The 14,666-nt window shown below is 41.1% G+C and overlaps 1 protein-coding gene across 1 annotated transcript in view; it reads right to left on the minus strand.

The window, feature by feature from the left end:
* Positions 1–13,453, minus strand: part of ACTR3 (actin related protein 3) — a 38,882-nt gene extending 25,429 nt beyond the window's left edge. Inside the window, exon 1 of the mRNA XM_081971124.1 lies at positions 13,266–13,453. Coding sequence (XP_081827250.1) covers positions 13,266–13,309 — 44 coding nt within the window. The 5' untranslated portion in view covers positions 13,310–13,453. The remainder of the gene's footprint in view (positions 1–13,265) is intronic.
* Positions 13,454–14,666: the final 1,213 nt, after the last annotated feature.

The raw sequence follows: 14,666 nt of genomic DNA on the forward strand, positions 1-14,666 counted from the left end.
GGACCTAACATCAGTCCCATTATGGCTATTAAACAAATCACCCACAGTTTAGGGAGATATCCCATGACTGAGACTTGCCAGGTTCTCTATTGACTTGGCTTGGCAGAAGCCAGCTGTGAAGCTTCCAAATTGCAATCATGACTTTGAGATGCTTCAACAGTCATAAACTCACACTGGTTGAAAAGCCTCCAAATTGCAATCACATGATTACAGGGATGCTGCAAATGTCGTAAGTTTGAGGACTGGTCATAAAATTATTATTTCAGGGCCATCTTAAATTTTGACCGGTTGCTAAATAGAACATTTGTTAACCAAGGATTACATGTGCTAGTAAAGTGACATTTTAGTATTTAGTTCTACACTTGCTCATTTGTACATACCATACTACTACTAAACTAATCAGGAGTTACTTTAAAGAAAGACTCTCAAGATCAGACAGTGCGAAAGAAGTTCCAATTAAAAAAACCGTAAGTCAAGTAATACTCCAACACCCAGAAATGATAAGTTTGGAAAAGTAAAACAGAATACTATTCACTATATAAAGTTTAGTATCTTGTGAAGGAAATTATCCTCTGCAAAGTATTTTAAGGATTAGAAGAAAAATGTTATATGTATTTCCAGTAAAGCCTATACTGCACAGTTCAGCATATCTAAAAATATTCATAGCTACTCTAGCAAAAATGTAGAAGAATGAATCATGAAAATAAATATGGTTATTGGCAGACACTGAGGACACCTAATACCAAGCCTATTTGCTCTTTTACTACTTTATTGTTCAAATATTTAAAGTTCATTTTAAACAGTAATTTCTCATTCAGAATAAGATGTGGATATCAAGTTATATTGTGCAAGAAAATAATGGACAAGTAGAACAGAAGAAATGATACTCAGCAATACATAGATCTAGATTTTTTTCAAAGAAAAAAATGCACTGAATCAAATATATTTAAGATTTTTTTTTAACTCAACACATTATTTTAAATTAAAAATATATACAATTCTTTGAAGGATCATCATGGGACATCTTTAATTTCCAATTTAATAACACACACTAGTTTTAATTATCTGACAGGATTGCAATATATTATAATCTTATATTTTCTGAGTAAGTAATATACAACTTAGCTTACACAGAGTAAATTGTTATATCTGATTCAATATTTGAAACTAGAGTATTCCAATACCATTTTGCAGGATCAGATAAATAGTTCCTTTTACCTTCCTAGATGTTTAAGTTAAAGAACTGAATCAGGCTACACTGCAAGGAAAGGATAAGCTTTAAAACATTCCAATTGTTTCCAATTCAATATAGAGGAAACACACAGAACAAATAATTAAATAGCCACTATGATGCTAGGAATCACTCTTTTCTCTCCCAGTTTTCAACAAACGCGAGACTATAGGGATAGATTAACATTTCAGTCCATGGTAAGAGGTCATCTGTTATGCAGGTCGGGCCAGAGGTGGTGTGACCCCAGGTCAGCCAGAGGTGCTGTGAAACTCCTGACTCAAAGTTTAAAGGCAGTGAAAGTCTGGATGGGACAAATTGGAGCTGAGTTTCAACACTAACAAGCAGTGTTACTATTTCTCCAGGAGACACTCCCTTCTCAGTAGAAGTACCATTTTTGGAATAGTCTCGCTCATCAAGCTAGCCCTCCCTGATCACATTTAGAAAGATGCTGAAAACAGAACAATTATATTCTTTCTCATCAGTCCATGTTTGTTTTGAACTTATTTTTATCATATTTATATGCCACCCATCTCACAAACTGTGATTCTGGGCCAGGTACAATAAAGACTATAAAATATTTTTTTTAAATCTACAATTAAAAACATTATTATGGTTTGTCAAGCAGTCAGCCAAATGTTTAGACTGGATTTGATATTTTATCCACCTATTGAATCCTTGCTAAGGATCTGGAATAAGCACATTCTGTTGTTTGATAGTATTAAAGGGATAAGCTTTGCTTGTAACACTTTACAAGTAAGGTGTTATAAGGATGTAAGGTGTTAAAAGCAAAGCTGCCTTTTGCAATTGACTGATGGTGTTCAAGTAATGCTCCAGAGTTTTTGAGGAACTTCCAAAAGCTGGAACCAATTTCCCCCTAGTGGAGATGATGTTCCACAGGGCAGAGGCCTTGGCAGAAAAACCTTGCAAACTGGGTCCCCACCAGGTGTAGCTCCTTAGCAGATGGGATCCACCTCATGGAATGGGCAGACGTAATTGGGAAAAGACAGTACTTCAAATAATCCAACCCCAATAATAAAGGACATTAAGGGTCAAAACAGCATCTTTAATTGAACTTGGAAGCAAACTAGCAACTAATTAATGCAACTCACAAAGCACCGGTGTAATATGTGTCATTCTAGCTGTAAACATAATTGCCCATGCCACTGTATTTTGCACCAGGGAGCAAAAAACCTGCAGCACTCCACATGCTAGGGGCCAAGAGTGAAACATCTCCCTAATTAGCAACAACTGGAATTGACGAAGGTGAACCAGTACCACCCTGTGCCACTTACCTCCAACCCTCTGAGCCAATCTAGAGGGATATAATGCCCAATGGAACCTAAGGCCATAAAAGGTCAAGCATGGATACAGATCCCTAATCCTGTCCCCGCAAGAGGTCACTGAAAATGAACCAAAGCTATTTCTGGCCTATACTCAGACCCGAATCCTGACTGAAAGGGATCCAATTAATCCATTTTATCCTGGGTCCCAAGCAGTGGTGGGTTCCGGATCCCATTCCAACCGGTACAGTTGGAACGGGCCCGGCAGCATCCACATGGACACGTAGAGCGTGCATGCGCCTTAGATGCTCCAGCTGCTCAGTGGAGAGGAGCACAGGTGCTGTATGTGCCATGTGTGTGTGTGTAAGCGCTGAAGACTTAAAATACCGGTAAGGAGCTCAGGTGGGTGGGCCCTCTGGAGCACCGTACCGGAACGGTATCTGGAGCTCTGGGCAGGCTCCGGAACGCCCGTACCGGGGCGTACCTCATACAACCCACCACTGGTCCCAAGGCTGTTCTGTAACTACCTTCTCAATTACCTTCACCAGAAGGAAGAGGTTGCATAGCACTAAAAATTGCCTAGTATGGTAAGGTCCAATGATTTCTTGAGGAGAGGATGAACCAGTACTTCCTCAAGAGATAGAAGAACAACTTCCTCAACCAAGGAGGGATTCTATTGTTAGAACCCTGACCTCCCATCACCACCAGGCAGTTTTAGTTAGCCAGCAGAGGCATGGATCTAGAATGCTGGTGTCTGAATTCACCATCACTTTTTTAATGCTGATTTTATTCTTATTGTGATGTTTAAACTCGTTTTCCTAGCCACTAAGTCATGTGATTTCAAAGATCAATAACATGATTGTTAATCAATAAAACAACTGTGTCTGATTTACTAGCTTTAAATCTACACAGCTGCAAGAGGATCTAGTAATGCTTATTCACACTCCTAGCATCACAACAGACTACTACCGTGATGGCGAACCTATGGCACGCGTGCCGGAAGTGGCACGCAGAGCCATTTCTCCTGGCACGCGGAGCCATCACCAGTTGCTCTTCTGGGTTCGGGCGCAGCATCCAGCTGGTCTTTACGTGCATTGGCGTGCCAGAAAACAGAAGAGGAGCCGCCCGGTGCGCATGTGCACGCCAGGAAAATGACCTTGTTTTCAGTGTGCACATGCACACGCAAAAAACACCAACAGGAAGAACAAGGGCCACGCGTGCCAAAAGACGTGGAGAGGGGATCCCGGCCGTCGCTTAGTAGAGCAGAGCTTAGTAGAGCAGAGCGCCCGTCCTCGCCACCGCCACCCCTTCAGCCCTGGAACTGGGACGCCTTGGCAGCGCTCGCCTCGTGCGGCAGCAAGGTGTGTGTGTGCGTGTGTGTAATGGGGGTCTGGCTGTGACCGATCCGCTGAGAGGCTGGCGAAGAAGCGGCACTTGGAGGAAGAAGGCAGAGATGCTGGCTGACATTCGCTTCCCTTACTTTTCGCCGCCGCTGCCCCGGCAGGAAGGAGCATTACCACCCCCTCCCTGCTGGTTGCAGCCCAGGCCCTGCCTGCCCTGCTTAGCTGAAAGTGGCGAGGGAGCAAGCCGCGATGAGCAGGAAGGGAAATGAGCGCCGGCCACACACACACACCACTTGTTGCCGTGCAAGGTGAGAGCTGCTGGGGAGAAATCAGGGGGAGAGGGGGGAGAAGACCATCCCTAGCAGAAGATTGTTTTCTTCTCCCCCTCCCAGATTTCTCCCCAGCAGCGCTGGTCTAGCGCGGCAGCAAAGTGTGTGTGTGCGTGTGTGTGTAATGGGGGTCTGGCTGTGACCGATCCGCTGAGAGGCTGGCAAAGAAGTGGCGCTTGGAGGAAGAAGGCAGAGATGCTGGCTGGCATTCGCTTCCCTTACTTTTCGCCGCCGCTACCCCGGCAGGAAGGAGCATTACCACCCCCTCCCTGCTGGTTGCAGCCCAGGCCCCGCCTGCCCTGCTTAGCTGAAAGTGGCGAGGGAGCAAGCCGCGATGAGCAGGAAGGGAAATGAGCACCGGTCACACACACACACACACACATACCACTTGTTGCCGTGCAAGGTGAGCGCTGCTGGGGAGAAATCAGGGGGAGAGGGGGGAGAAGACCATCCCTAGCAGAAGATTGTTTTCTGCTCCCCCTCCCAGATTTCTCCCCAGCAGCGCTGGTCTAGCGCGGCAACAAGCGGTGTGTTTGTGTGTGTGTGTGTAACGGGCTGGATGGGACTGGATGTGAAGGCCGGGCGAGCGCGCAGAGGCTGGGCGGAGCGGCGCAAGGGATCGAGGCGGCTGGCAAGTGCGCAGAGGTTGGGCGGAGCGGTACAAGGATGCCGGGCCCGAGGCGCCGCGCGGCGGAGGCAGTCCGAGCCCGGGCGATCGAGACGCACGTCTTGTGCCTGTTCAGGGACCGTCCGGAGGCTTCCCTGAAGCCTTCAGAGCTCTTAAAACAACCATCCGAGCAACCCGGAAGTCACTTCCGGGTTGCTCGGAGGGTGGTTTTAAGTGTTCCGAAGGCTTCAGGGAAGCCTCCGGACGTTCCCTGAAGCCTTCGGAGGGCCTCCGGGGGCCGGGGGAGGCTCTTTTCGCCCTCCCCAGGCTCCTATAAAGCCTCTGGAGCCTGGGGAGGGCAAAAAAAGCATGCAAAAATGGGCGCGTTGTGCGCGCATGCGCACTGGGGGGCGCGTTGCATTATGGGTGCGGCACGCCCGCACACGACCCCCCCCCGTGCTCCCCCCACTTATGGCACGCGAGCCAAAAAAGGTTCACCATCGCTGGACTACTACAACTATTTGGAAAATGCAATTGGTGCAGATGAAGCTATCTATGGTAGCAGATGAGAACAACTGTAAACACATAACACTGATACTGCAGAATAGCACTAGCTTCAGCTGTAATTCAAAGTGTGGTTATTAACTTTAAAAGCCCTTGTCTGCAGGAACATGTCCTCCAAATAGAACCTGTCCAGTGTGCTCATCCCAACAAGGAATATTGGCTGTGCCCCAGATTCAAGAGGTGAAAATGGCAGAATCCGGGGAAAAGTTCTTCTCTGTGATGGATTGCACCTCAGGAAATTGGCTCACTTCCACAGAGGTCCAGTTAGTGCTCACCCTTTTTAAAAAGTTTTAAAGACAAAAAGTTCCACTGGGCTCTCAAAAGTTAAGTGTTATTAGATTCTTGGGTTGGCACCAGTGATAATATATAGCTATTCACTTTTACTTTTTGTTATTATAGTTTTTAATCACACTATTAATGTTTAATATTATAAACTGAAATTCTCCAATATAGCTAGTTAATAAAAAATTAATAGACAAATTACAGCTAAGAATGTTATTGAAGAAATAACATGTTTAGAATTCAAATATTATTCAAGTCTTGCTAAATAGTAACAACTACGTGCTCTGAAGTTATTTATATATAGGACAAGGTGATATAACTCAAATCAGTTAAAATTAATTTAGGTAAATGTAAGATTCATATAAACAATACAAGCAATATCTACTTCATTTATTAAAAAGTAGGCTTTGCTTTAGAACAGTCACCAAAATACATTTTCAAGAAATTGTTGGCTGTGATAGTGCATATTGGTCTGCAGGTTTCTTCTTAGTTAATTGCTTAAACTAATGTGGATTTAAAGTAAGGAACTACAACTCTTTAACTTCCATTTGTAAAGTCTGTGAAATTGGAGGAAGAAACTGATACTTCAAGGTTGCAGACAAGTAACCCTTTGTTAAATTATAAAGAGGAAGAGGGAATAGAGGCAACACTATGCAGATAAACCACAGACTAGCTTACTCAGTTCAATAATTACTGTTGCAACAAATATTAATCTCTTCAAATAATATTTACACCTAAACTAATGGCCCAGTGTATGTATGCTTATGGGGGCTAATAAACACTCAACACTTAAGCAATAAATGCCTTATCAATGGCTGTCATTCATCCTTATTAGCAAATGGTAGCATTACATCTGAGGTAGCATTTGGTTGTTTTCCTCGATTTTTGGATTCCAGATCTGTTAATCCTAGGATAGAGCCTTTCAAATCAGTCAGCTCAATTGCTTCAGTTGACTCAGGACACAGGAGAAGAGATTAGAGGTGGAGGGAATGTTATAATTTTTAAAAAGCCACCAAAATATATATTTTAGCCTATGAAATTACATTGGAATTAGGATCTGAGAAAGACAGGAAAGAATGTGCATATAACGATGCATGCCCAACTCTGTCAGTACTATAATGAGACAATTGTAAAGCAAGAACAATTCAAGTGATAGGAAATAAGAGACCTATTCACTTCCATACGTAGGAGTTCCATCTGAATGACTTTGTCCAGTCTGACATATTTTAACATCTTCCCAACATGCTGGACAACAGTTCTCACATTCACAGTTAGCAAATAAGAAAAGTTTCACAGAAAGCAGTACATTACAGATATTGAAGTATTACCAAGTGGAGCCCCTGTAACATTGCACCAGATCTGAAATCACATGGATTATTTTACTGCTGAAGAAGGCATGTAAACTCACAACTGAATTCTGCAGAATGCTTCATTTACTGAACATTTTTAACTATGGTTATTCACCATATAATAGGTTTTACTTGGTTCTATATACCGCACTATGTATTCTAATTGTCAGTTTTTAAAACAGTTATTAAGGAATTCTACACAACATATCAATGTTGGGGAATATTGACAACTATTATTTGTTAACAAGTAATATGGACAAAGCAATTGTTTAAAAGGCTTTTACAGCTGTTGCAAACGGTACTCCTAATTGATTCCAAGTGCATGAATGAATGTACAGAAACACTTTAGTTTGTACCCAGCAAGCCTGAAAATATAGCTGCTTTAATGAATCAAAAAAAAATAGATCTGTCACAAGATTCATGCATAGCAAGGGACCTATTTCCCATGTGGTGCACAATTCTTAAGTAGTTCCATTTCCCCTTGTTTGATTATTTTAAATAATGTTAATAAAATAAACTATCCTTTACTGCAGGGTGACCTGATAAATAGGATATAATTGATAAAATCATTATACCTACTAAGCAAATAAAATATTTAAAGGATCATTAAAGTCATTCGCTATTTATATTTATGGATTAATGCCATTGACTTCAGTGTGGTCTAAGGCACCAGGCTAGAAATATAAGTGTTCTAGTCCTGCTTTAGATTGAAAAACCAGTTGTAAGACTTTGGGCCAGTCACTCTCTCTTAGCCAAATCTACCTAACAGGGTTGTTGTTGTGGGAAAAATAGAAGAAAGGAGTATTAAGTATATTTATTATCATCAGTTATTTATAAATAATAAAAGGTATGATATAAAGAAATAAATGTAACAATAGTTCCAACACCAGGGATATGTGCAGGGGTAACAATCTTGAATTTTTTGAACCTCCACCAAGAATATCTTTTTTCAATATATCTGGAGATACTGGATTATAGTCAATTGTGCTTTGTAACACTGCTATCTGATAAAAATGCTGAAAATAGCAAATCTTTAAAAAGCAGAATATATGTGAAAATTGTACTATTATGTATTTACAGCACTGAATTGCTATCATTAAAATACTACAAATACTACACTACCATTAATTGGCTGTTTTTCTTTTATAATAAGCATATTTATTCAGTTTACAAATTCTTAAAACATATCAACTTGACAGAATTAGGGTACACACGTACACACATACGCACACAAAAATTAACCACAAATTATGTAATATTCTATTCTATTAGTATTTAAAATTAATATATGTTTAGCTGCCTTCTTCAAATCAGACCCTGAAGCAATAAATTTGGCTAATATGGGGGGGGGGGGGATCCCTGTACATAAATATAATCTATTACATCCACTAAAAGGGAGGGAGGCTGCTAAGCAAAGAATTTATTGTACTGCATAAAAGAGAGGATATAACTGTGATAGTTTTATACCCCAACTTCCCTTCACATACTCAATATAGCATAGAAGCACATGCTCTTCCATTTTTCCCTATAACCATACCTTGAGGTAGGCTGGGTGAAGAGTGACTACTCATAGTCACTCAGTGAAGTACACTTCCTATTTTCAACATGAGATTATGTATTCTGTGATGTTCAGAAAAAGCAATTTAGGCAGGAGATCTACGTAGTTTATGCTATCAAGTTCTAAGTGTCTTCCTAAAATAAAGCACATTTTTTGCAGTAATTATTAGTTATAACCGTTCAGGCATAACAACTCATACTACCCTGTTTTCTCAAAAATAAGACCTCCCTGGATAATAAGCCCAATCGAGCTTTTGAGCACATGCGCTAAAATAAGCCCTCCCCGAAAATATTGTAACACAGCAGTAGCCATGAGATGACCATGTTCGCTGCCTCCTGCACGTCAAAAATAAGAGCTCTCCCAAAATAAGGCCAAGCGCTTATTTCAGGGGTCAAAAGAAAATAAGACCCTGTCTTACTTTCAGGGAAACACGGCAGTTCTTAGTAAGCAATGCTGGAAAACCTATTTCTAACTAGCTATCGACACACTAGTCTACGTAAAATAATATATGGTTTTTCAGACACACAATGAACTTTCATGTCTTCTGTCCTCCTTGCTTTTCTTTGTACAATATCCCTAAAATAACCCAAAGTCCAGATTCCTAAACCAAGGCAGATTTTGATAATGTATAAGAGACTTGGGAAAAAGTCTCTATTAGCTTTATTAGCAAGCCCAAATAATACCCACTCAACTTTTCTTTCAATGTTATTTTAACCATTCTATATTATCTATTGGGAATACACGAGTAGCTTTATGAGTGGAATATTTATATGACCTCTTGAAAAAATTCTAAGGCCTAAAGCGGGAGTGCAAAAAGTAAGCCCCTTAATGATGAATTTACAAAGAAGCTTTATGCACTATTTTATTCTTGAAAACCTTTTACCACATCCTGCTCTTTCTACTTCTGGAGTGTGGTCCTTAGTATACAATGCAAAATCACTTGTGCAGCTTGGCCTAAAGATACAAACTTATAAGACTTTTGATTCATGTTTTTACTAATTCCATTTTTTCTGCAGCTATTATTATTTTTATCATGTATAACAATTCTGAGCTTGCTCACGCATATGTAAAAGCACTAAAATTAGTGGAAATTATGCATAAGCACCCAAGTGCACAACTTTTATAAAATATATTGATAAATACACATGTAACATGTTTTCTCATTTAATGCAACTACAATCTGAACCACATTTAATAATAAATCACATAGGATGTTTCATCTCAAAAGTAATTCAAAATATTAAACAACCCATAACAACCCACTTAAACATCCTGATATCCAGATGTAAAAGGGTACATAATAAATTTATAAAATATAGTAAATTTAGATATATTACTTTTCTCTAAATGTAATTCAATAAGCACATTTTAGGTACATATACAAATCATTCACAAATATTCATTGTTTTGCAACCCCGGAATCCTGGAAATTGAAGCAGACTTTTATGTCATCCATCCCAGAATTGGAGGCAGATTATTATGTCACTGATCTCCTGATCAATGCTGGATTCCAAATTAAAGCAGATCAGATTAATATCATCTAGCCCATACTTGAACTCATATAGTAAATCTGATTTAATAAAATGTCTGAATAAAGCTATACTTCAACATTTCAAACCAATCACATTCTAACTTTTTAATTCAAGAGACACTGTGTCACATTTTAAGACTTCTAATGCACAATTCAGGAACCTCAATGTATTCCTGAGGAAGTATTTTAGTTTTGCTGTTCTCCAATACATAAAGTGAATGCTGCAAAATATAATTCCCCTGGAAGTGAATGCTACAAAATATAAGTGCCCTGGAAACTGCTACAGGTAGTCCTCAACTTACAACAGTTCATTTGATGACCAAAGTTGCAACGGCACTGAAAAAAGTGGTTTATAACCATTTTTCACACTTATGATCATTGTAGCATCCCCAGGGTCACATGATTTACATTCGGATGCTTGACAACTGGTTCATATTGATTATGGTTGCAGTGTCCCGGAGTCCTGTAATCCTCTTTTGCAACCTTCTGACAAGCAAAGTCCATGGAGAAACCAGAATCACTTAACAACCATATTACTAATGTAAGAACTACAGTGAATCACAAAACAAATATAGTGAGAAACGTTGTAAAATGGGGCAAAACTCACTTAACAAATTTTTCACTTAGCAACATAAATTTTGGGCTCAATTGTTGTATGTTGAGGACTACCTGTAAATTCTTTGCACTTTTAACTGTGAACTACAGCAATCATAAATGTGGTAACACATTTGCAAAAAGTGTACACTATAATGAAAAATTTTAACCAACAGTGGAAACTAGTAATTATTCAAATATTTATAGCTGTACCCAGTTACTAAGGCATAAATATATGTGGCAAATTTTCTAAAGCAATTCTAAAACATTTTCATAGTGTACCTTATATTAACATAACAGACTATCCAGCCTTTTCCCTTTAATATTCCTATCTGTTCCCCTCATATTTTGAGACCAATATGTAAGACTAGCAGAATACAGTGGAAACTCACACACATTTACATGTGCACATATAGAAGTGGGGTATATAGTCACCTCCTCAAGAAATAAATAGGGTGTCTCAGTGATACTAAAAGATTATAAAAAAGATACAACCTTAAAATATATTGGAATTCTAATTCTCTAATGTTCAGTTTTAATGTTTTACAGCTTGTGATCTCAGAGTCCAGATTTTTCAGGGCCACTGACACATTTCAATTTTGGTAATTGTGTAATCATAGTTACTAATTAAAAGATGCTGCGCTTTGCACACCAATGACTGCATTCACTGATAGCCCCCTTTGCAGAATCTAAAATTAAATCCCTTTCTCTCTTTTGATTATTTCCCATCATTTTCATTTATGCACAAATTTACAAATGAAACATGTCACCAGAGTTCCCTATTGGTATAGTTAGCTTCTCAATATGCAAAAACAGCTTCATATGAAAAAAGACATGTTCTTTAATTAGTGTACTACAATAAACACTGTACTGTAATTTCAATGTACCCACTCATATCTTGTAAGTTACTATAGGCAGCAGAACAGCAACCAGTACAAGTTGTAATTTACTGCAGTTTTACATCCAACTATATGTTCTGTGCTCCTTTTAAGTGAACTATTGCGATCATATTCCTTATGAAGATATGTTTAGGTTTTGGTTTGTTTTTCAAATGGAAAGGTAAGGTCACAATTTCCAAAGAATGTTGTTTGATGACACATTTCTCAAAAAAAATTAAATGTAATTAACAATTTTTAAACAGAAAACTATAGCTGATGGATAAATGATTAGTTAGAAGCATTTTACTTGCAATTATATTGAGCTACTGCTGCAACGGCCAACTTGCATGCAATATTTTCTATAAAACCCATCTTTATTAGCATGAAACAATGTGAAAGCACAAAATGAAGTTGTCTCAACTCAGTTCCTTAAGAAACTGTAATGAAGGACATAAATTACCTATGTACCAGGAAGTCTTTGCTTCCTAGATAAACTGCTAGTGCTATCTTCCATGCCTGCTTTTCCCTGAAAGAAATGTCATTGAAGGTCTTTTCTATGTTAGAAAATAGCAACGTTGAGCGCCTTTTCTCCACATTAATTAGTAATTACAAAATAAGAAAAGTGGTTTCTCAAAAGGATTTGGTTCAGGTTTGTCACTGAAAACTGCCTTATAAGGTATAAAAGCTTGAAAGGAGGAAGCGCCTTTGACAAAACTAAGGAAGTTCCTCTGCGCTTGCTCATTAGAGAGGGTAGACTTCTTTTTTTCCACCCACACAGAGAGAAGTAATGCTGAATAAATGGCACATATGGACAAATCATGGCACTGCAAAAGGAAACCACCAATCTGAAGGCTCCCCTCGACCCCGTATATTGAACTTAGTTGAAAATTATACACAGGCCAGTTTGACCCGAGAAAGGCTGGCGCTGATTTTTTTTTTTCCACACAACCCCCCCCCCCCCCAAATGGCTATTTCCTAAACGAAATTAAGGCTGCAGATGTTCTTCTCCAAAATTGCATCGTAACAGCAATGCAGGAAAAACGCCTGGACCGATGCAACAGCAAAAAAAATACAAATCCAATCTCTTGCAACCTCCTCCAAGAAGGGGGGGGGACTCAGCGGGCCAAAAGGGTCTCCTTCCCAGCCGCGGAAGGTGCTCTGTCATCCCCTGCAAAGCACACAATGAATTAAGACCGCTGGCCACCTCGGTTAACTTTTTATCAGGAGGAGACAATGCAGCCTTCCCTTCTGGCAAAGGCCGAAGCCTCCCACAGGATTGGAAAACGAGGGAACGGTTTGAACCCGGCCAGTTTAGGGCGTGACTCGCCCCCTTCTGCCCATAAAAACCTCGTCTTTTGACGGCCGACCGCCGAAAGGCAGAAAAACGAGCTGCCAGGAAAAAGCCAGTCGGCCCGGCAGTCAGGAATACCCTTCTTCCTCTCCCTCCCCACCTGCCACCCCCAAATGGCATCGATAAAGGGGGCTGGGTGGGTGGCTGAGGGGCAGGAAGCCCTGCCATGCCCGGTGAGGGGGTGAGAAGAGAGGGGAAAAGGAGCTCAGTCTCGCTCCACGCGCCCCAATGAAAGGCAGCGGCAGCCCGGCCGCTTCCCTTCCCCGCCCTCTCCGGCGCTGGAAGCCAACTGTCAGCCTCCGCCGCTGCCGCGCGCCCAGTCGCCCATTCATCTCTCTCTCTTTCTCTCTCTCTCTCTCAGGGCTCACCCGGTGCCACAGTCCACCACGCAGGCCGGGAGCCGCCCTGCCATCCTCCACGGGTTTTAGACGCCGCTGAGGAAAGGTGCCGACGACCCCGCGGGCCTCTCTCTCTCCTCCTTCCACTCTGGGGGAGTGAAGGCACCACTTCCGCAAAGGAGCGAGTCACTCCCTTACCCCAGCCTTGGCTTGCCTCCCTCCCTCCCCCCCCGCACGCACAGCCCCGGCAAGGGAGCCCAAGATGGCCGCCTCTTCCGTCGCTCCCTCCCTCCCTGAACGCGGCCATGGGAGGGGCGCCGCGGAAAGAGGCAAGAGCGAACGGGCGGGCGCGTCAAACAAAAGGCCTTTAGGAGAAGCGAGCACTGTTCGGCGGGCAGAAAAGAGAGGCGGGCGGGCGCTTGCTCTCGCGTTCCTTCTTCTTTCACTTTGTTGGAGCTGGAGGATCAGAGTTCCTCTCTGCCTTGAGTCGCCCTCCTCGTTTTACCCATTGACACAAATGATATCTTAGGAAGCCGGGGTTTAATTTTTACGGCATTTTTAAAGCACGTGATGAAATCCTCTTTCTTTAACCATCTTCCTAACTGGCTCCCTTCAGAATCCCGGCTTTTAAAAGGCAGTCGTTTTGCAGGACTGCAGTAGCCTTAATGCTTGCATACTAGGCAGAATTTGCACGCCTCTTTTCAGAGCGAAAGGAAGTCCTTTGTCGATGCCTTTTCGACTTGGCCCCGCATTTCTATCCGTATCTTTAAAATCATCTCACCCTAAAGGCCCAGGATACAAGTGAAAGGATGGGCAAGATGGAGGTGTTGTTCAACCAAATATGTATAAAATTAATGGTGTGTCTCATCGTTTCTTAGAAAATTTTTAAAGCTTGTGGGTTTTTTTTTTCTTACATTCCAAGTTAAACATATTTCCTCCCATCCAAAGATTAACTAGGCCTGACTCTATAATTCTTGCAGCCTTGACTCTTTCTTAAACAAGCTATTTATCTACTTGATTTATACCCCATCTTTCTACTAGCCAGAATCCTGTACTGAAGTTTGCCAACTAAAGAAGATGAAATCAATGAAAATATAAAAAATAATAAATATAAAAAAATAAATTATCAGAATAGTTGATTCAGCATTAAAAGCATGACAAAAGAAATGTGTCATGACTGCTCTTCTAGAGGCGGAGAAAGTAGATACTAAATGTAATTCCTCTAAGATGTGTTTTGTTAGATTGGGTATTGAGAAGGCAGACACAGGGAACAACAGCTGTTTATTGTAACAGAACAACTATGTACAATCTAGCAACTGCTTGGTATGACAGCAGCCTTTTATAGGGAGCTGTCAGACCTCTCAACCAATAGGATTGAACCACTGTTCCCTACGGAACAGAGAACCTTGGTGGAAACCATGGTAGATAGTT

Source organism: Natrix helvetica, assembly GCF_964273705.1.
Source record: "Natrix helvetica genome assembly, chromosome: 1".
Lineage (NCBI taxonomy): Eukaryota > Metazoa > Chordata > Lepidosauria > Squamata > Natricidae > Natrix > Natrix helvetica.